Source organism: Pongo pygmaeus, chromosome 1 (assembly GCF_028885625.2).
Source record: "Pongo pygmaeus isolate AG05252 chromosome 1, NHGRI_mPonPyg2-v2.0_pri, whole genome shotgun sequence".
Classification (NCBI taxonomy): domain Eukaryota; kingdom Metazoa; phylum Chordata; class Mammalia; order Primates; family Hominidae; genus Pongo; species Pongo pygmaeus.
Window position 1 is genome coordinate 13535922 of NC_072373.2, and position 23736 is coordinate 13559657.

Below are 23736 nucleotides of genomic sequence, written 5' to 3' on the forward strand. Positions count from 1 at the left end.
TTACATTCTTCATGAGTATCAAGACAGGAGCAACTGAAACGCTTTTCTCATATTCATCACATTATTTATGCCACAGTTCCTGAAACATCCCTCTAAGCATCTTATGACTGTCACTACTTGATTCTTCAGCAGTTGAAAATGCGTCATTGCTGTGGAAATCAAGAAGTAACTCTTGAAAATTCACTATACCTGACTTTGTTATCAGAACCAGACAGAAGCTGTGGGAGACAAGAATAGTGACAGATATCAAATGTTTGGTTGAACTTCCTACTTTATGATGGGAAGATAGGAGTAGTGAAAAATCACCATATTCTCTTTTTTTATCTCTGATAACTGCACTGTAAAACAGACTTAAAATGTTATATTATTACCAATAATGTGACATAGTTTTTACATTTCTATTGCATTTCTACTTCTAGAGAAGCAGTTCTCTAGACAGCATAGCATTACATCTTGAAACTCTTTTGAAATGAAGACATCTGTAGTGACAGAAGCACCTCTCATTTGTTGGGTACTTGATCAGCTTAGACGTTATGAGCCATTAGTTAGGAGGTGGAGTGCTCAAAGTTAGGTAGGTTTTCTATAAGGGAATGAAAGAGTGAAGGTGGAGATGAGAAATGCTTCTGAGTGTTTGGGTCTTAGTGAGGCACCAAGGAGAAGACTCCCAGACACTCAAGGAGGCTGAAGTCTCCGGGGCAAGAGTGGGAGGGCCAGCCATGGAGAATGGCCTCAAAGGGGTAGTAGAGAAGGAGAGGAAAAAAAAACATCCAGCACTTTTCTAGCGTTGGCTGGAGCCCACAATCATGAATTCTCTGTATTCACTGTTTCTTTCAGTACTTGGAGGAAGAGTACCGCAAAGGAGCCAGAGAAGATGACCCCATGCCTCCCGTGCAGCCCTATCACTATGGCTCCCACTATTCCAACAGCGGCACTGTGCTTCACTTCCTGGTCAGGATGCCTCCTTTCACTAAGATGTTTTTAGCCTATCAAGGTGAGAATTTTTTCAGTAACTGCCTACAAAGTCATGTTGGGTCATCAGAAAAACAACAACAACAACAACTTAGGACTGACTGTTTAAGAACTATTAAGACTAATCAAACTACAGGAAAAAGAATTCTGTTTCTTCCTTTGCTCCCCAAAAAAGCTGTAGTAAGCCAAATCATCTTGCTAATGTCTCAAATTTTAGCTTCAAATTAAATGTCTAAGTTTATAAAAATACAATTCACTTTTTAAAAATTAAGATATAATTCACAAACCATAAAATCTATCCTTTTAAAGTTTACGCAGTTCACTTTTTAAAGACATTCTACCTAATACTTATTTCAAATCCAGTAAGTTACCTTTGGAGCCTGTGTACATTATTGTAATTTATTATAAAGGCAAGTACATTATTGAGGTTTATTATAACTAGTTAATAAAAGAGGCACACCGGCAACTTCACTGTGGTAGCTTTCTAGTTAATAATCTTCTACCTCAGCATTTTAAGTGACAGACTGGAGGCCTGAACATGACTTAGATAGGAGTGAATTTGTATTTTTATGCAGATTGGGACACACTCACCTGTAGTTTCTAATGAGAACTGTGATATTAGTCCTATAGCTGTTTCTCATGGAATCCAGAATACTTTGAGGAATCATTATCCATTCTTTTACTCAACCATTCTTGAACTACTTCTTGCTTTCTACTCATGTACAACCTATTGGAGGAATGAATTTGTATTCACTCTTATTGGTCTATAAAAGGGGCTTTCCTATGTTTGTCTCTCTGTAAGTAAACAGAACAAATGTTCTCTATGACAGCTGTTCAAATATTTGGAAACTGTTGGCCTGTCCCCTTTCTCTCTCTTTGTTTTTCCCCTAGCTAATTATCCTTGGTTAATTTGACAGCAGATTGAGGGCCTCCTGGATGCATGGTCCTATCCCAGCTGCTGCAAGGAATACCAAAAAATAAATAGGACAGTTTTGTAGTAAATAAAGAGTTTTTAAAACCAATATTTAAGCCATCCTTGTTTGCTGTGGTTTCCAAGCCTGTCACTATTCTGAAGATCTTTCTGGACATGTTCTGATTTGTGAATGCTCTTGACGAAAAGAAAAAGGCAGTCAAAATAAAAAAGAATATTTCAGATGTGGTTTGGGCCCCTACAGTGTTTAACAGAACTATTACCTCCCTCCATCCAAGACTACATTTCATTTAATGTAGCCCAGGAATCCATTAATATAAAACTACCAATCAACTAAAATTTATCAATATTTTTATTCATGTTACTATTATGAATGTATTCATATATTATGTTTTCTTCATTATATATTTATGAATATATTTTATTTAAAACCTAGGACTACCTCAGTCTCCATTCACTTTCATCTCATTAGTTTCAAGTGATATCTGTTGGCTTTTGAATTTATTTCTTGGCTTTGGTTTAATACAGGGATTCTGTACCTTGGCACTGTAGTCATTTCGAGCTGCATAATTCATTTGTCATGGGAGCTGCCCTGTGCATTGTAGGACATTTAGCAGTATCCCTGTTCTCTCCCTACTAGTGCCAGTGGTACCACCACCACCCACACCCCATCCCCCCAGTTGTGAGAATCAAAAATGTTACTAGACATTGCCAAATAACCCCTGGAGGGCAAAAGTGCTACTGGTTGAGAACCACAGGTTTAATATATGCATATTCTAGACAATGGGAATTTGTAGTACACTGTTTAATAAAATGTAGGAAAATACAGAGAATCTTAAAATCTGAACAGAACCTACCCAATGTGCTTCTCTTGTTCCGTATTTCCTTAGTCTTAGCTCTAGATACTTTGACCTCACCATAGCCTTACAAAATTACCTTAATTTTTCTGTTTAGTTTTTTTGTTTTTGAGAATTACCTTAATATTTCTGAATACCATTTTGATTGATAACTTTTTCTACTAAGTTAGTAGGTATTTCTTTAAATGGCCCTCTTTACTTTCTGAGAAAAAGTAAATGTTTCTAAACCTTATTTCTTCCCAGATTTTTTTTAGTGGCTAGCCAATGCCAATTGACTCAACAGAATAGATGAGAAAGTAATACAAGTGACAGAAGATGTTGCTCAGCAGAGCAACTAAGGCTGGGAGAAGAAACCTGAGGCTGCGATGTGTTTGTGGCAGTCTCCAAATGAAAAGATGTGTTCAAATTTCAGCAAGTTCAGAGGAGTTTTAGATGATGCAATATGGTTCCTAAGAAACATGTAAACTGCTGCTGTTTTCAGGGGCCAGCTTTTGGATATCATTTAATATTCTAGGCCTTTCCCTATGGCTAGAAAGTCTGATCATTGTTGGCAGAAAAGAGAGTCCAAACTTAATTCTTTATTATTAATAGTCTACCCTGGAAAAAAAATGAACAAAAGAGTGACTATGCTTAGTTTTATTTTCATTCATAGGAAATTTTACTCAATTCTTTAGCTCAGAGTTAGAACACCAAAAAACAATGCACCGTAACGTACGCCCCCCTGCATCCCCCACCAAAAAAATGAAACAAGAAAAGAAAGGAGAAAAAGTAGTCTTAACAATTCAAAGTGAAGGAATCATGCTTCCTGATGGGGAAAAAACTGTTTGCCTACTTGAACTTAAATTTTCCTTCTTCGTTATTCATTCATTCAATAAATAAACCATTATTGAGTACCCATTATGTGCAAGGTGTGGGTGATATCCCAGGGCCCTGTTTTTGTGGAACTTTAATTCTACTTTGATAGATAGATGATAATTAAACAAATAAATGATATAAACTAATCTAATATGTATTACAAAAACACAATATAGATGAAAAATGTAACATGATCTCAAGTTTATAGAAATATTTATTTTCAAGAACATGAATAACTTCTTTTAAACTATGGGCAAACAAAATGAGCATTATTTTAGTCTTTTTGAAGTAGCAAAAGTAAATTAATTATGATAGGCCTCAAATAGAATTAGGTCTTTGTGTCTTAATCGTATTATTTGTATTTTTTTATAGATCAAAGTTTTGATATTCCAGACAGAACTTTTCATTCTACGAATACAACTTGGCGACTCTCATCTTTTGAATCTATGACTGACGTGAAAGAACTTATCCCAGAGTTTTTCTATCTTCCAGAGTTCCTAGTTAACCGTGAAGGTATAGCAATAAATCATTTCTAATTTATATTTCTGAGGGCTTGTGGTTATTTTGTAATTTTCCAAAAATGAAAATAGCTTTTTTAAGTCCCAAAAAGTTTTGAGTCCCCAAATAAGAGAAAATGTTTTTTATTAAGTATATAATTCTATTTTCAAATAAGCTTGAGGATTTTAAGTATTTTATAGGACTAAATATGTTTGAAAAACTGTAACTTTTAACTATTAAAATTATTTGTAAATATGTATTTTAATTTTATTATAGAAATTGCTTTATTCTTTTTTCTGAATACAAAAGTTATAATGTGCTAATTACTTTAAAAATAAGAGGTATGACTTTGTTGAAAGCAAAATGTAAATTAACTGAAATCTCAATTATTTTATGAGGAATGACCAAAATAAAAATACAATACTCTGCCCAGAATTATCTAATAACCAAAAGGAATACTGAAGTATAAAATCAAATTTTCTATGATGCCAACCAACAGTCTTGGCTGCCAACCTTAGCTATTCTTAAATAGAAGAGCAGCTAACCCTTTATGGGGTATCTTTGGGTCATTTCCTTACATTACTTAATTCTATAATTTTATGTGATCCTTAAGAGCATATGAAACAGTTTTAAGAAGTTGGTGTTGGGCAAATTACGTTGGAATTTTGTTGTATAGTATCTGTGTCTCTGAGGTTGTTTGATTGATTATTGAATCATCAGTAGATTCGTGCCACCCTGGAGCTTATTTCATAGTGTTGCTCAAGTGAGAAATGCCTCAGTCAAACATCAGCACCTGCAATTTGGGGCATCTGCCTTGAAGCTTTTCATTTAGGACTCCTTTTTAAATCTACGCCTTGTTTTCTCTGTCCATGGTCTCTTCTATGTATGTTCTAGCTATCTATGGCTGTATAACAAATAATCTCAACACGTAGTGGCTTGAAACAATAATAAATTTATTATCAATCACAGATAATAAAATTATTTTTTATTGGTCAGAAATAAAAAATAGATCAGAAGTTCAGAAACAGCTCAGCTAGGTGGTTTTAGCTCAGGGTATCTCATGCTGTTGCCTTCAGGTTTTCTGGAGCTGGAACAGGCAGGGGATGAAGCCTTAGGCAGCTGGAGCACATCACCCTCTCTTCATGCAGTGTCAGTGCTTTTTCATGTGGTCTCTCTGTGTGGGCTAGTTTTAGGTTTCCCCACAGCACGGCAGCCCTGGATGTCCTACTTGGCAACTCAGGGGTTCCAAAGACAAGTGTTCCAAGAGGGAGACGAACAGAGGCTGCATGGCCTTTTCCAGCCTGTTCTTAGCAGCCACGCAGCATCACATCCACTGTATTCTTCCTATTCATTGAGGCAGCCACAAGTGTCTTCCCGGATTCAAAAGAAAGGAAGATAGACTTTGCCTTGTGATGGAGAGTAGCAAGATTCTGGAAGGGCATGCAAGACAGGAAAGGCTGTTATAGCCATTTTTGGAAAATACAATTTTTTACAGCGTATATCATATCATTTCCTATCAGTGTTCCTCTGGGACTCTCGTATGTCAGTTGTCTGCTTTGGGTCAGGAGTCAGATGTTCCCTCAGAACACCTGAAAGTTGGGAAAGATTGAGTTTGTACAAATGCCCTTACGCACCCCATCCCCAGCCCATTCCCAGCCCATTCCCAGATGCCTCATTCACTGTTAAATAAATAAATTCCTGCTGCTGCTGCTCCTGAAGCCACACACATGGAGTTCTGCAGGTGCTCAGCCAGTCCATCCTAAATCAACCATTCAGCTGCTCTGTACGATGACTGCTGAGCTTTCTGAGATGCTCACATCCGCATCCCATGTGAATTTATATAAACCCTTGATTTATATTCCATATCATGTCATTTCAAAATACTTCCCAAGTATTTTGGTGAAGATCCTTCTAACTGTTTTTACAAGATTAAAAAGTAGACAGACAGCAACTTAATTTTACATGGAACTTAATCAGCTTTTAAAAGGTCATTTTTAATTTTTATTATGGTGTTCAGCAAACTAGAAAATGTAGCACAAAATGCCATTTCTATTTAAAGGTAACATTTCCTTTAGGATAATTTTTTTAAATAAACACTTCTGAGATTTTTGTTTATACTGATGAGACAATTAGATATTAGCTCATTTACATCACAGAAGAACCCTCTTATTTCCTGTGTTGGGATAATTTTGTTATCTACAGGAATACTTAATAGAAAGGAAGTCAGAACAGACCTATAGACTTATAAAATTAATAGACTATGGCAATTCATTCTAAGAATGTGTATACTTTATATTAGTTGAGTTTTTAAACTATAGAATACTAATATTTACTAAATATAATCTTAAATTTATTAAAATGTTAAAACCAATAGTTTAGAAATGCTTCTACAAAGCCTTAGTTTGATTCTAATCAGGTTTACAATTGAATAGGTATTTAAGTACTTAAAGCCCTTGAATATGTGAATAGTGAGAATATTGGAATTAGTAGGCAATGGTTTTCTCCTTTTCTTCAATGTGTTATAAAGTGGTAGAAGGATAAAGTTGAAATATCTCAATTTTAATTATGATAACATTAGCTCACATAGCCCTATTAGTAGGTAAATAAGTGGATGAGCAGTGGTGTTTCTTATTTAAAATGTAAATCCTCCTTGCTATTCCCTTTTTTGGTTGTAGCACACAAACAGCCATTTTTGTGAACTCTTAAGACCTGCTCTGTGGCTGAATGAAACCTGCTTTGGGGGAGTTAAATATTAATATTAATCTTCTCTTTTAGGTTTTGATTTTGGTGTGCGTCAGAATGGTGAACGGGTTAATCACGTCAACCTTCCCCCTTGGGCACGTAATGATCCTCGTCTTTTTATCCTCATCCATCGGCAGGCTCTAGAGTCTGACTACGTGTCGCAGAACATCTGTCAGTGGATTGACTTGGTGTTTGGGTATAAGCAAAAGGGGAAGGCTTCTGTTCAAGCAATCAATGTTTTTCATCCTGCTGTAAGTGACTTTTTTAAAACAATCTGTATTTATATAAGATAGAACCTGAATATTTTAAGGTTAGTTGTTCGGCTGTTCCTTTAAAACACCCAAGTTATCAAAGAGAATTGGTAGTAGCATTAAAGTGTCACCTAAGATTTTTCAGGTTTTATATTTCCTCCCTTTAAAAACAAGATACTATCTTTTTCAGAGGTGCCCCAAAACAATCCCCAGGTTTGATGATTCACTAGGTGGACTTGAGGATTCAGCATATAGTCATCCTTCCAGCTCAGGTTTATTACAGTAAATGATACAAAGTAGAATCAGCATGGGGCAAAGTCTGGGAGAAAGCAGGCACAAACATCCAAGAATCTACCCATGGTAAAGCACAAAAAGCATACTCAGCCTCCTCCAGCAACGAGTCATAATGACACATGTGAAATGTTGTCTGCCAGGGGATCTCATTAGAGACTCAGTGTGCAAGACTTTTATTGAGATTGGCAACGTAGGCACCCTCTGCCTCGCACATACTGAAATTCCAGCCTCTCAGAAGGAAAGCAGGTGTTCTGTATAAACTGCGTTGTTTGTACAGTTTAGGCACAGTAAGCCACTCTTATCAGTTAGGGAATGATAGGACCTCTCCTGAAATCCAAGTTCCCAGACAACAGCCAAGGGCCAACTTTGCAAGCAGGCCTTTCCAGAGATAGCAGTCAATCTTGCTATGTTAACTCTTTTCTGCACACTGTCCTACATACATGTTCTACATTAAAATGGCACCGTGTTTTCTTATTACAGAAAAAGTACTTGTACTTTGTTAGAAAAATGTATAAAATACAGACTAGCAACAGGGAGAAATTTTAAAGTCCACTTTAATATCACCGTCCAGAAATAAATAGTGAAAGCACCTTTAGACTTCTTTCTATACATATCATTCCATTTATATAATAATGATAATAATGCTATTTGGTAACCTTTTCTTCTCCCTAAATAAGATAATCTTAAATTTATTCAAATCATTAGGCATCATTCTACATTATTTTTAATGGCTACTTACTATAGGTAGAGCATTCTTAATCCAAAAATCCAAAATTCAAAATGCTTCAAAATCAGAAACTTTTTGAGTGCCAACATGATAATCAAAAGAAATGCTCATTGGACCATATCAGAGTTCACATTTTTGGATTAAGAATACCGAACTGCTAAGTAAATAATGCTAATATTCCAAAATCCCCCTGCCAAAAAAACCCAGAAATCCAAAACAATTCTGGTTCCAAATGTTAGTATAAGGGATACTCAACCTATATTCTCAAGTGTAGCTGTAGAATAATTTATTTAGCAGTCTTCTATTGTTGGATATTTAGTTAGGATTTGTTTGCTATTAAAATTAATATTTCTGTGGTTATTTTTATGTACATCTTTACTTCCTTAAGATAAATTCCTAGAAGTAGAATTGTTACATTTTTACTTTTTATTTATTTATTTATTTTTGAGATGGAGTCTTGCTGTGTCGCCCAGGCTAGAGTGCAGTGGCATGATCTCAGCTCACTGCAACCTCCGCCTCCCAGGTTCAAGCAATTCTCCTGCCTCAGCCTCCCAAGTAGTTGGGATTATAGGTGCCTGCCACCGTGCCTGGCTAATTTTTGTATTTTTAGTGAGACAGGGTTTCACCATCTTGGCCAGGCTGGTCTCAAACTCCTGACCTCGTGATCCACCACCTCAGCCTCCCAAAGTGCTGGGATTACAGGCGTGAGCCACCATGCTTGGTCTGCATTTTCAAGTATACTTTTTGAGGTTGTTGGATAGACTAACTTTAGAAAAAAAAAAAACTTACCTCTTCAGGAAGCATTTATTTTGCTAGGCTCTGGGGATGCAAAAGTAAATAAGGCTCAAATAGGGTGAAGGGGGTTAGGAGGAAAGGCAACTTTCCAGGGTAGATGGGCCTGTCTGGATGTAGTAGTAGAATCCAAATGAGGCCGCTGAAAGGAAATCCCTCGAGGAGTGGGAGGTGAAAAAGCAGATTCTGAAAAGAAAGATACTTCCTTTCAAAAGGAAATATCTGGAGGACCTCCCCACTAACTAATTTTCTGTGTCGATTGTAACAAATCTACAAGAGTTTATAACAAATACAGGTAAAATGCACACACAGAACCTACAGTAGACCACTCCATATCTGAGCTTATTTAGGCCAGTAGTCCATTCCCCAAAAGTAGCTTTAAAATAAAAAGCTCATTAGTTTATTTTGTTCCATAATTATTTTGACTACATCTGAATAATGTAAAATTAAATTTCTTGAGAGAGTTATAATCTAGAAAAGAGAATAAGACAGGCTTCATGATTATTCTAATAGAAGATAAATGCTATGGAAAAGTTCATTCTAAAAAAGGAGAATAATGTAGTTTGATTGGTGAATAACAACTTTACATATAATATCCATATGTAAGGGAGGAAAAATACCTTCTTTTCCTCAGGTTCACTGGTTGAAGCCTCTGCAAAATAACAAAAAACAATGAAAAACAAAAACCCAGATTAACAAGAGCAAAGCATATAAATTTATTTAATGCAAGTTTTATGTGGCACGGGAGGCTTCACATGGAAATAAGACCCCAAGTAGTTAAACCTGAATGTTTTTTATGCCTGGTTTGATGAAGAATGGAATGTCATGAAGAAAAAGGAGAAGGAGAAGGACAAAGGAGAAGGAGCTAAGTGTAATTAACCAGGGGAATAGCAGGACCTGTTTGTTCAGATTCCTTTGTGTCCCTTTGTCTTCTGAAATGAGGGTGTTTCTTTACTACAGGTATAGGGAGGGTAACTCCTAAGTGAGAATCTTATGACCTGCTTTAGGGGAAGGCCAAAAAGTCCTTCCTGCACATGCTGTTCCTCAGATTCCTTCAGTATGCCAGGGTACCATATTTTGGGGTTGTGTGTCCTAAACTCCATCAAGTATAAAATAAATGCAAGGCTTCAGGTCTGATTTTTGAGCTTCATTTGATTCTAAAATGCAACTTTAAAAGCAATTAGGAGGCCAGGCATGGTGGCTCATGCCCGTAATCCCACACTTTGGGAGGCTGAGGCGTGTGGATCATTTGAGGTCAGGAGTTCAAGACCAGCCTGGCCAACATGGCAAAACCCTGTCTCTACTAAAAATACAAAAATTAGCTGGGCGGTAGTGGCTCGTGCTTGTAATCCCAGCTACTCGGGAGACTGAGGGAGGAGAATTGCTTGAACCTGGGTGGTGGAGGTTGCAGTGAGCCAAGATAATGCCACTTCACTCCAGCCTGGGTGACAGAGTGAGACCCTGTATAAAAAAATAAAATAAAAAGAGCAATCAGGAATCTTAACATTAACTTCATTATACCCTTTTTATTTATAATCCTGAACCATCTTTTCAGTTATTCTTATATAAAATTTACATTAAAATTATCTCTGGGCCAGGCACAGTGGCTAATGCCTCTAACCCAAATGCTCTGGGAGACTGAGGCAGGAGGATTGCTTGAGGCCAGGAGTTTGAGACCAGCCTGAGCAACATAGTGAGAACTTGTCTCTACAAAAAATTTAAAAATTAGCTGGGCATGGTGGCACACTCCTATAATCTCAGCTACTCAAAAGGCTGAGGCAGAAGGATCACTTGAACCCAGGAGTTCAAGTCTGCAGTGAGCCATGATCATGCCACTGCATTCCAGCCTGGGTGACAGAGCAAGACCCTGTCTCAATTTTTTTTTTTTTTTTAAAGTATCTGAAGACTGAAATATACATGGTAATTCTCATCTGACTGGAATTTTTTTTCACGAATTCTTTGGGACTTTAGTAACTTTTAGAAGGATAAAGTGTATGCCATCGTTAAGAGTTTAATAAAACTTATTTAATGGGGAAAAACAAAGTATGGCAAGTAAGTGCAGAGAGTCTGAATTAAGGATTGAGTTCAGATCCTCACGCTGTGACTCTGCCACTTGTTGTGTGACCTTAGGGCAAATATCTTGACCTCTCTGTACCAAAATGTACAAACTTGTAAAATGTGAATAATAAAACCAACCTCGTAAATGAGGAAGGAAATTCATGTAGGATAATGTCTGCCAACACAGTTAAGTACAAATAAATGTTAACTTTTTAAAAAGGCATGTAGAGATGCCTGTTGACCTTAATGACCATTCACTAATACATGGGGTTCACTTAGAAACGAATACCACAGAATGTTGAAAAGCACTATTTTAAAATAAATATTAAAACAGTTCTAGCTACAGGAGTGTATCAATCCTTATTTGATTTTTTGAGTACATTAAGTAGCCATTGCAAATGGCCTTGCTTAGGTAAGTGTTTATAAAAAGTATTCGCAAAAAGAGCAAAAATTGACAAGTGGGATCTAACTTAAGAGCTTCTGCACAGAAAAAAAGAAACTATCAGTAGAGTAAACAGACAACCTACGGAATGGGAGAAAATATTTGCAAACTGTTCATCTGACAAAGGTCTAATATCCGGCATCTATAAGGAACTTAAACAAATGTATAAGAAAAAAACAGCCTCATTAAAAAGCGGGCGAAGGACATAAACAGACACATTTCAAAAGAAGACATATGTGTGACCAGCAAGCATATGAAAAAAAGCTCAATATCACTGATCAATAGAAAAATGCAAATCAAAACCACAGTGAGATGCCATCTCACACCAGTCAGAATGGTTATTACTAAAAAGTCAAAAAATAACAGATGCTGGTGAGGTTGTGGAGAAAAGGGAACACTTATACACTGTTGGAGGGAATGTAAATTAGTTCAATCACTGTGGAAAGCAGTGTGGTGATTCCTCAGAGAGCTAGAAACAGAACTACTATTCTACCCAGCAATCCCTTTACTAGGTATATACCCAAAAGAATATAAATCATTCTACCGTAAAGACACATGTACATGAATGTTCATTGCAGCACTAGTCACAATAGCAAAGACATGGAGTCAACCTAAATGGCCATCAATGACAGATTGGATAAAGAAAATATGTTATATATACACCATGGAATACTTTGCAGCCATAAAAAAGAACAAGATCATGTCATTTGTTGGAACGTGTATGGAGCTGGAGGCCATTACCCTTAGCAAACTAATGCAGGAACAGAAAACCAAATACCACATGTTCTCAGTTGTAAGTGGAAGCTAAATGATGAGAACTCATGGACACAAAGAGGGGAACAACAGACACTGGTGCCTATTTTAGGGTGAGGGATAGGAGGAGGGAGAGGATCAGAAAAAATAACTACTGGGTACTAGGCTTAGTACCTGGGTGATGAAATCATCTGTACAACAAACCCCTGTGACTCAAGTTTACCCAAATAACAAACCTGCACATGTACTGCTGAACCTAAAGGTTTTTTTAAAAAAAGCATTTGATTGCTGGTGCTGGGAGTTGTGGTGAGGAGAATGGAGTTTAAGATGACTTAACTTCTGAAATATCTTTGGAATTTTATTTTGGCATTTATAGAAATGTTATGTCTAGATATGTAATGAAAGCCACTATGACTGATTAAATATTATACTAAAAGCTAAGCCATCTAAGTGGATATGTACAAAATATGGCTGACCTGTACTCAATCACTGATCGCCGGCTTTAGAAATAAAGAAGTAAATGTGCATTTGCTCTCCATCTGACTCTACGGGATAATGACACTAAGAAAAAATATGCTTCTTAGTGCAATAAGTTTATTAGTACAATAATACCCTTTACATTTAAGAGCTTTGAATTTTCATTGCTGCTCTTTTGGTTTTATCCACAACATTGATTAGAACCTAAATAATGCTCTCTTTAACTATCTACCAGCATTGTATTTTAACTTTATTTTTGCCTTTTCCTATATATTGCTTTGGATAAGCAACTTCTTCAATAATTTAGTATCAGGTCGTATATGATATTCTCAGATTTTAAATCAAAAGCTAATTTTATAAACATAACTAATTATAACCATCAGTCAAGATACATTGTTTTTGTTCACCTATTCAGAAACATTGATACTTCTCATCTCAGTGAGACCATGAGTGATTGTTAACCTGAACAAAAGCATTTTTTCCATAACCTAGAATATAAAACAAGGTGTTGTTTTCCCTTTGGTATTACATTATTGTCAAGTCTTTCTTTTTACTACATATGTCTTGTTCCTTTACTCTTTCACTCTGCAGACATATTTTGGAATGGATGTCTCTGCAGTTGAAGATCCAGTTCAGAGACGAGCGCTAGAAACCATGATAAAAACCTACGGGCAGACTCCCCGTCAGCTGTTCCACACGGCCCATGTGAGCAGACCTGGAGCCAAGCTCAATATTGAAGGAGAGCTTCCAGCTGCTGTGGGGTTGCTAGTGCAGTTTGCTTTCAGGGAGACCCGAGAACAGGTCAAAGAAATCACCTATCCGGTATGTCATTTGGATTTCAATCGAATGCAGCAAAACCTGATTAGACTCTTGTGATGCCAGGCACTCTCCCAGGTGCCAGGGACCCAGTAATGAATAGCATGGTCCTGGCCTAAAGCCGTGTGCCAGTCAGTGCAAGACAGGTACAGCAGCGAAAGCAGAATCCTGTGCAAGGTAAATGCTGTGTTAGCGATATGAGAGAGTGCTTTGGAGAGCTCAGAGGAAAAAAGAATTCATCGTTTCAGACAGTAACCTCTCTCAGGGAGCAGAGAGAATTGTTATTCCCAGGGGAAGCCTCGCAGGGCAGTGACATAATAGGATTTTTCAAGCAAGAAGAGAAGGACTAGAGAATAGTTTGAGCATTGGTGTGCCAGTGTACACACACATACCATGGTCTTGGTTACCATCTACAGTCAAAAGGATTGACCAGTGATGCGGATGTTTTGGTTTATACTTGAGGGAACTTTACATATGTCTTTGGCCTCCCCAGGTTGTAATGATAAAACGTATGCCTCCAAAAATAGGAAGTAGGTATAATTTTTACTTCAAAATAGAAAAATCAAACAAGCAAGCCTTAAAGCTAAAGTGGATCTTAATCTTCAACTAAATTCTTCGTTATGAAAACAGCATAAGATAGTGGAATGTAAATTGTAAGCACTATAAGGGTTTGCAGAAGGAAATCACAGAAAATGAAAAGGTAAGGGAAAGACGTTGTAAAGGACCTTAAAGATGAAATAACTCAGTGTATCTCAAAGTGCAGTAATCCGTGACCTATTTTAAGAGGAAAAGGTTTTTACACACCTACACCTTGTTTTGACTATTATTCCTTGTAATATTACTTTATATAAGACAGAACACTGGATATAAATTATTTGCGCTCATAGCTCACATATGTTAAATGTTCATGTTAAATACAAACAAAACTTATTCCACCAGTGAAATTCAATTTTAAAGCATTAATATGGTAGACAGTGTTGTTTTGCTAAAACTAAATTACAAGCGTTGAGTTTCATAATAGAAAACTATATTTTTTGTTTTCTGTTTTTGAAGCTTCACAAATCACTTTAGTCACTGTAATTACCAGGGTCACTATTTTTAACTACAGTCTGTCACTTGATAGATTGATTGATTGAGATGAGTCTCGCTCTGTCACCCAGGCTGGAGTGCAGTGGCACAATCTCGGCTCACTGCAACCTCCGCCTCCCGGGTTCAAACAGTTCTCCTGCCTCAGCCTCCCGAGTAGCTGGGATTACAGGTGCCTGCCACCACACCCAGCTAATTTTTTGTATTTTTAGTAGAGACGGGGTTTCACCATATTGGCCAGGCTGGTCTGGAACTCCTGGCCTCATGATCTGCCCGCCTCAGCCTCCCAAAGTGCTGGGATTACAGATGTGAGCCACCACACCCAGCCCAATCTGTCACTTTAACATGTCAACACAATTTTACAATACATCCCTGAAAATTAATAAATGCCATTTAATTTACTACTATACTTGCTGCTCGTTAGCTGTTAAAGTTGTATCTGAGCAGTATGTCTGCTCGCAATGGGAACATGGTACCAACCTGCTTCATTCCCACCTCAGGACCTTTGTGATGACTCTTTCCTCCATCTGGAATAACCACTCCCCAGATATATCCCCAGTTTGCTCCCTCATCTCATTCAAGTCTCTGCTCAGACATCTCTTCCTCAGAGTCTTCCCTGACCCCCATTTAAATGCTTTCCATAAGCCCTGATTATATCTAAGTCTAATTATGTCTAAAACAGCTGTTCCGTCATCCTCAGATCCCTTCCCCTTCTTTGTTTTGGTGTATAGCACTTCCATCACCTGACATATTGTATAAGTATTTGTTTATTTATTTGTCTGTACTCCCATCCCAAATAGAATGTAACTCCATAAACACAAGGACTTTGTCTGTCTTGTTCATTACTGTGTCCCCAGTTCCTAGGAAGGTCCTGGGCATATAATAGAGACTCACTATTTTTTAAATTAATGTCTTCTCTGATGCAAATTCTTTAAGGTTTGGTTTGCTGCATTTCTGTGTGATGTGTAATGACATTTATGCCACTGCTTTTCTTTATTTGAACCATGGTGAAACCTTCGACACCATACTGCTTCTTGACTCCGTGGGCCTTCACTTGACATCTACACAAAATGCAGACACAAGCCTTGAAACCAAGCAACAGTACTCATTTATAAGGGGGTCATCTGGATGACCCAGATATGCTTGTGTGAACTTCACTTCACTATTGAAGTTCAAAACAATCAGAGCTGTATAAAAAGCATTTCAATAAAGCACTCCTCTTTAAATATTCTATGAGAAGTGGCTGTTCATATCCTTTGTCCACTTTTTCATGAGGTCGTTTGTTTTTTTCTTGTAAATTTGTACCAGTTCCTTGTAGATTCTGGATATTAGACCTTTGTCAGATGGGTAGATTGCAAAAATTTCTCCCATTCTGTAGGTTGCTTGTTCACTCTGATGGTAGTCTCTTTTGACAAGCAGAAGCTCTTTAATTAGATCCCAGTTGTCAATTTTGGCTCTTGTTGCAATTGCTTTTGGCCTTTTCGTCATGAAATCTTTGCCCATGCCTATGTCCTGAATGGTATTGCCTAGATTTTCTTCTAAGGTTTTTATGGTTTTGGATTTTACATTTGTCTTTAATTCATCTTGAGTTAATTTTTGTATAAGGTGTAAGGAAGGGGTCCAGTTTCAGTTTTCTGCATATGGCTAGCCAGTTTTCCCAGCACCACTTATTAAATAGGGAATCCTTTCCCCATTGCGTGTTCTTATCAGGTTTGTTGAAGATCAGATGGTTGTAGATGTGTGGTGTTATTTCTTAAGTCTCTGTTCTATTCCACTGGTCTATATGTCTGTGTTGGTACCAGTATCATGCTGTTTTGGTTACTGTTGAAAAAAAGCTCAAGACCACTGATCATTAGAGAAATGCAAATCCAAACCACAAGAAGATACCATCTCACACCAATCAGAATGGCAATTATTAAAAAGTCAAGGAACAATAGATGCTGGTGAGGCTGTGGAGAAATAGGAACGCTTTTACACCATTAGTGGGAATGTAAATTAGTTCAACCCTTGTGGAAGACAGTGTGGCGATTCCTCAAGGATCTAGAACTAGAAGTACCATTTGACTCAGCAATCCCATTACTGGGTATATACTCAAAGGAATATAAATCATTCTGCTCTAAAGACACATGCACATGTATGTTTATTGCAGTACTGTTTACTATAGCAAAGACATGGAACCAACACAAATGCCCATCAATGATAGACTAGATAAAGAAAATATATACCATGAAATACTATGCAGCCATAAAAAAGAATGAGATCATGTCATTTGCAAGGACATGAAGCTGGAAGCCATCATCCTCAGCAAACTAACACAAGAACAGAAAACCATACACCACTTGTTCTCACTCATAAGTGGGAGTTGAACAATGAGAACACGTGGACACAGGGAGGGGAAAAACACACCCTGGGGCCATACGGTGGATTTGGTGGGGATGGGAGAGCATCAGGGCAAAACCTACATGATGGGTTGATAGGTGCAGCAAACCACCATGGCACATGTATACCTGTGTAGCAAACCTGCATGTTCTGCACATGTATCCCAGAACTTAAAGTAAAAAAAAAAATAAGGAGAATAATGATAATAAATATACTGTGATATAAAACAGTTGCCATTGTATCTTTCTGTGTCATTGAAAAACTAGAAGTTTAAACTCTGCAACTCATATAAAAGGAAGTTCCTTTTATATGAATTCCTGGCAAGGAATTGTGAATGATAAATTATAACTAAAATTTAGCACACACATTTTTCTCAGCTTTATTTGTTGTTGTTGTTGTTGTTGTTGTTGTTTTTGAGACAGAGTCTCGCTTTGTTGCCCAGACTGGAGTGCAGTGGCGCGATCTCGGCTCACTGCAAGCTCCGCCTCCCAGGTTCATACCATTCTCCTGCCTCAGCCTTCCCAGTAGCTGGGACTACAGGCGCCCGCCATCACGCCCAGCTAATTTTTTGTGTGTTTTTAGTAGAGACAGGGTTTCACCATGTTAACCTGAATGGTCTCGATTTCCTGACTTTGTGATCCGCCCACCTCGGCCTCCCAAAGTGCTGGGATTACAGGCTTGAGCCACCGCGCCCGGCCTTTCTCAACTTTAATATTGATAGATTTGGATCCCACAGGGGAGCCACAAAAAAACACTGTTAGACAAAATTTTAGAAGCTTGTTTTCAAAATGCCTGACCCTAACGTCTCTGTTCCCACATGAGCATTCCTGAAGCTCTAAAGCTTTTCCAGAGATACTCATTTTTTAGACCACTATGACATCATTTAACATGTCCCCCAAATAGTCTGACAGAATTATTAGAGCTCCTAAAGTGCACGATTTTTTTAAAAGATAGTATATAGGTCAGTGATGCCTTTTTTTTCACTTATTTGGAAAATGACATAAGCAAGTTTCACTAAAAATCATTAGGTTTTTTACAGAAATGACTGCAAATTGCTTAATATATTATTTTTATTTTATGTAGCATTTCCTCTGAAGAGTTGAAAGTAAAATAACGGGTTAAACTCTTAAATGTATAAAAGGAGGGAATCCATTAAAAAAGAAGAGTTCAGCAGAGGATAAAACAGTCATAAGGAGAACAAAAAGAATAGAACTATTTGGGGAAACTCTTTAAAAGGGCATCATGTCTTTTCTTCCTGATTTTGAAACTTTTTAATAATTGTTTTTGCTTGAAGTGGAGGAAACCTTTTCATTACTGTTCATGGGCAGCCAAATGGGTATCTCTCTCGAGTCTTCACTCACCTTTCTTCCCCCAAATCCTATTGTTCTTCAAGCTCTACCTTTTATTTTTCACTGACAATTCTTTCTCATCTCTTTTCTTCTCTAGTACTGGCTAGGATTCTCTAATCCTCTCAATATGTTCCATAGATAAACACTTTCCCTTTCACTCATCACATATCTATTTGAGATGAGAACCTGCTATGTTCCAGGCACATAGATGAATCAGAGGTGTTCCCTCTCTTCAAGGAGCTCATAGCTGAGTGAGGTTTCCTGTGCTACATGTGGTCTTGATTTCTATTGCCATATGTACATATGGCTTGTCATACTACCAAATTACAGTCCTCCAGTAAGTATCAACTTTAGGTATTTCAACTAGAAATAAGAAATATACTAAATTTTTTTTCTCTGCTCAAATTTCAAGGAATTTTGAATTATTAGCCACATATTTTTATGCAAATTAGGCCAGAACCACAGAGTAAAACTCAAATAAGGGACAAATATTTCTATACGCTAAGCATGGGGAAGTAAAAAAAATGCGTAAAATAATTATTGCCCTTACAGAGCTTATAATCCATGTTACTTTCTCTTACTTTGTTTAGAGCTTAAATTAGAAGTAATTCTATACTTACCACCTTTTAAAAAGCCATACTTTTTATTTTTCTTCTTTTTAGAGTCCTTTGTCATGGATAAAAGGCTTGAAATGGGGGGAATACGTGGGTTCCCCCAGTGCTCCAGTACCTGTGGTCTGCTTCAGCCAGCCCCACGGAGAAAGATTTGGCTCTCTCCAGGCTCTGCCCACCAGAGCAATCTGTGGTTTGTCACGGAATTTCTGTCTTCTGATGACATATAGCAAGGAACAAGGTAAAATAAAATGTGATGAAGATCATTCTGGATATATCTTTCATGAGATTTGAGTATTTCTAGCTCATCTGTGCTGCTACTTTGAGTCCTTGGTAGAAAAACTCAGCTCAAATTTGTAGTTATTTAGTGCAGAGTAGGAATGAAAACATGCTACATGAAAAAACAGAGAGTTAAATGCAGTGCCATTTGAAATGAGAGGAGGAACTTGAAGGTGACAAGAATAGATGGTTATGTTCACAAAATGAAGATGTTATCAATTTGACAGAAATGTACACTTTGAGGCTGTTGAGCCCCAGAATAGACAGACGTATTTGACCAACAAATCTACCACCTCAGAAGATATAGTCATGGGTTTAAGCAACAAACACAACAATGATGTCGATATAGCCTTGAAAATAGGTTTTAAAGACACGTATTCCTGAAAACCAATCCTTTTCTGACTCCCCACATGCTGACTCACTAAAAGCAACATGTGGGAAAGTGCTGTGCAGTAGAGGCCTCTTCATGTTTCTAAATGTCACCTAGACACCGGAAAACTAGGGACATTTTGCATTTGAGCAGTCCCTCAGCCATTCCAAATTAGCCATTTCACTAGAAACAAAAGAACTCTTCCTACTTACTATGGATGTGGGGCACCAAAATGAATGACCTAGGGCACTCATCCGTTTCTATCAGGTTATATGCAGACTTGCCTAAAAGCCAGTGTGTGGACTAGATGCCTGTTAGCAGCCAGCACTGCTGGCAATTACCATTACCTTCTGTGCACTGTGCTCCTTGGGGGCCATATATAGCCTTCTACCCGACCTGCAATACAAAGGTGCCAGCACCCAGAGAAAACATCAGTCACTTAAAGAAATTAGGTATGCTAGCTGGGCCATAGTTCTTTTAGGCTCACTCTTATTTCTGTCATGAAATGAATGATTGTTTTTATAGTTGTTAGAAATAAGAGAGGATGCATACCGTTTTATCTATGTTTATTGAGTTAATAGGATAGGGTAGAACTGTTTAATCATAATTATTGTGATATCAGTATCACAATTGATATCACCATTGGTATCAATGGTTTATTCTTACTAGTATGTTACACTTAGTTATGAGGCAATTTACAAGTAATTTACAGATAATACCAAAGTACCAACATGTGTGAATTATTTACCTTTAAAAAATTAGAGTACAGTAGGCCGGGCACGGTGGCTCAAGCCTGTAATCCCAGCACTTTGGGAGGCTGAGGCGGGCGGATCACAAAGTCAGGAGATCGAGACCATCCTGGTTAACACGGTGAAACCCTGTCTCTACTAAAAATACAAAAAAAATTAGCCGGGCCTGGTGGCAGGTGCCTGTAGTCCCAGCTACTCGGGAGGCTGAGGCAGGAGAATGGCGTGAACCTGGGAGGCGGAGCTTGCAGTGAGCCGAGATCGCGCCACTGCACTCCAGCCTGGGGGACAGAGTGAGACTCTGTCTCAAAAAACAACAACAACAACAAAATTACAGTACAGTAAAGTTTCTCTCTGTTGAGCAAAAGAGAAAGAGCAGGTATTATCACTTAGCATCATGGGACTTAAACATGTCAAACATATTCTAAGCATATCTTATCTGTGCCAGTACAGTCATGAACCCTTAGTGTGTCCTGAATAGCTGTGTTCATTCAAATTACACTTAATTTCTTCACACAATGTATTTGGAATTTGTCAGAACCTGGGTATGTCCAGAGCAGTAGTTTAATAGAACAGTTTCCTCCATGGCCTCGACAGGCACAGTTCCTGAGTTTTGCATCCTTGCCCTGTTGCTTTCTAGCTATGTGGCCTTGGGGGAAGTTAACTTCATGGTTTGCAAATCCTGGCTTTTGATCTATAAAGTAGGAATAACAAGATAATTTACCTCACAGCGTAATTTTCTGTAAGGATTCAATACAATCATGTATGGGGCTGATTAGCATAGTGCCTGGTTCATTCTAAGTGCTTAATAAATGCTTATTGGCCTGTAAATACCCTAGGGTCTGGGAGAGGTCAGTGTTTACTACATACACTCAACACTAGACACAGCAAGGAACAGTCCACATAGACGTTCTAGAGAGGCACTGACTGAACAATGTTGTAGCTTACAGATGAAAGTTAGGTCACTTGTTAACACAAGAGACACACTGCATCAGAATCTCTGGGGCTTGAGTCCAAGCTTATACATGCTGAAAATCAATTTTAGATTCAATTTTAGTAGATTCTATTTAAGATATACTGTCCTAATAGGTAAAGGAGAAGTTTCTTTTTCTGAAAGGAAAAAAAAAAAAAGGTGATGCCTCTTGTGGTACTGGAATGAGAAACCTTGGTTTATGGAGCGCTTGCTGCATGCCAGGCATTGTGGTTGATTTTGAGAGGACTCAAGACTCATGATATGTGGTTCCTTTCCCTAGCAGCTTGTATTTAGAGGCGTTTCTATTTAGTGAGTATATTCCAATTCTTTTGTTACAAAATGTTGTCAACATTTCTTATTTTACTCAGCAAAACAAAAAGCTGTGAATTGCCCATTTTCAATATGCTGTTGATTCATTCAAGAAATATTTATTTATTATACTCATCTACATGCTGGGTATTCTGCTAGGTACTGGAATAAATAAAGCACATTGTCTCTCCTTTAGGAACTTAAAACATTGCAAGTTTCAAGGGTAGTACCATTTACAGCATCTATCTATATTCAGCATACAACAAAGCATAGATAATTAATAGTACTGGGAAATGATGTCAAAATTTCCAAATTTTTATGCCAAGAGAACATCATACTATGTTGTAAAAAAGAGAGAGGGCTGGGCGCAGTGGCTCAAGCCTGTAATCCCAGCACTTTGGGAGGCCAAGGTGGGCAGATCACTTGAGGTCAGGAGTTTGAGACCAGCCTGGCCAACATGGTGAAACCCCGTCTCTACTAAAAATAAAAAAAAAAAAAATCAGCCGGGCGTGGTGGCGAACACCTGTAGTCCCAGCTGCTGGGGAGGCTGAGGCACGAGAATCACTTGAACCCAGGAAGCAGAGGTTGCAGTGAGCTGAGATTGTGCCAGTGCACTCCAGCCCGGGTGACAGAGCGAGACTCTGTCTCAAAAAAAAAAAAAAAAAAAAAAAAGAGAAGAACAGAGCCTCCTTGAATGAAGGTCTACCATACACAATCCTGCAGTTGACAGGATTAAATGATCCCTTCTCAGGCTAGGTGTTGCTTCCACTCTAGCAGTGTTACCTTCCGGCTACTAACAGTTGTCTATCCTGGGTATCTAGAAAGTTAAATAGTATCTAGTTCATATTTATTTTTAAAAGAAAAGGTGTCTCAGAACATGAATAGAGTAAGCTTCACTATTACTGTCTTTTATAATAATTTCTTAACAGAAATTTTAGTTCTGAGTCTAATAAATCCCAGCCAAAACAACACAAGTGAAAAAATATAATCCCACCCTGAGAACCCTGTTAGCATTAAAGAAATAAAACTAAAAAATTGTTCCATTTTAGAGATTTAAAGATGGTTTTGCACCAAATGATATGTTCTGCTATGAAAACTTCACCCTTTAATCTGCCAGTTTCGGGCTGTCATGTAGCAATCGAGCAGTGACAATCTGATACTTTTCTTTCTCCTTCTCCTTGAGGTGTGAGAAGCATGAACAGCACAGACATTCAGTGGTCAGCCATCCTGAGCTGGGGATATGCTGATAATATTTTAAGGTTGAAGAGTAAACAAAGTGAGCCTCCAATAAACTTCATTCAAAGTTCACAACAGTACCAGGTAAACATTTTATTTTATTTTATTTATTTTTTTTTTTTTTTTGAGATGGAGTCTCGCTCTGCCACCCAAGCTGGAGCGCAGTGACACATCTTGGCTCACTGCAAGCTCCACCTCCCAGGTTCACGCCATTCTCCTGCCTCAGCCTCCCGAGTAGCTGGGACTGCCACCTCCCGAGTAGCTGGAACAGGCACCTGCGACCACGCCCGGCTGACTTTTTGTATTCTTTTAGTAGAGACAGGATTTCACCGTGTTAGCCAGGATGGTCTCGATCTCCTGACCTTGTGATCTGCCCGCCTTGGCCTCCCAAAGTGCTGGGATTACAGGTGTGAGCCACCACACCTGGCCAACTTTTTTTTTAATTTTAAAGTGTCGCTCTGTTGCCCAGGCTGGAGTGCAAAAGCACACTCTCAGCTAACTGCAACGTCCACCTCCCAGACTCAAGTGATCCTCCTCCCTCAGCTTCCCAAGTAGCTGGGACTACAGGTGCGTACCACCATGCCTGGATAATTTTTATATTATCTGTGGAGATAGGGTTTCTCCATGTTGCCCAGGCTGGCCTCAAACTCCTGGGCTCAAATGATTCACCCGCCTTGGCCTCCCAAAGTGCTGGGATTACAGTGAGCCACTGTGCCTGGCCCGTGTAAACGTTTTTGTGGAATCTTTATAATGGTTAATGCATAAAAATGAGTCAGACTGGCCGGGCACAGTGGCTCACGCCTGTAATCCCAGCACTTTGGGAGGCTGAGGTGGGCAGATCACCTGAGGTCAGGAGTTCAAGACCAGCCTGGCCAACATGGGGAAAACCCATCTCTACTAAAAATACAAAAAAAATTAGCCAGGCATAGTGGCACA

The 23736-nt window shown here is 38.2% G+C and overlaps 1 protein-coding gene across 1 annotated transcript in view; it reads left to right on the forward strand.

Moving 5' to 3' along the window:
* LYST (lysosomal trafficking regulator) overlaps positions 1-23736 on the forward strand; it is a 213551-nt gene that overhangs the window by 155817 nt on the left and 33998 nt on the right. Inside the window, exons 42-47 of the mRNA XM_054448938.2 lie at positions 835-991; positions 3985-4125; positions 6886-7103; positions 13238-13468; positions 18939-19128; positions 22748-22884. Coding sequence (XP_054304913.1) covers positions 835-991; positions 3985-4125; positions 6886-7103; positions 13238-13468; positions 18939-19128; positions 22748-22884 — 1074 coding nt within the window. The remainder of the gene's footprint in view (positions 1-834; positions 992-3984; positions 4126-6885; positions 7104-13237; positions 13469-18938; positions 19129-22747; positions 22885-23736) is intronic.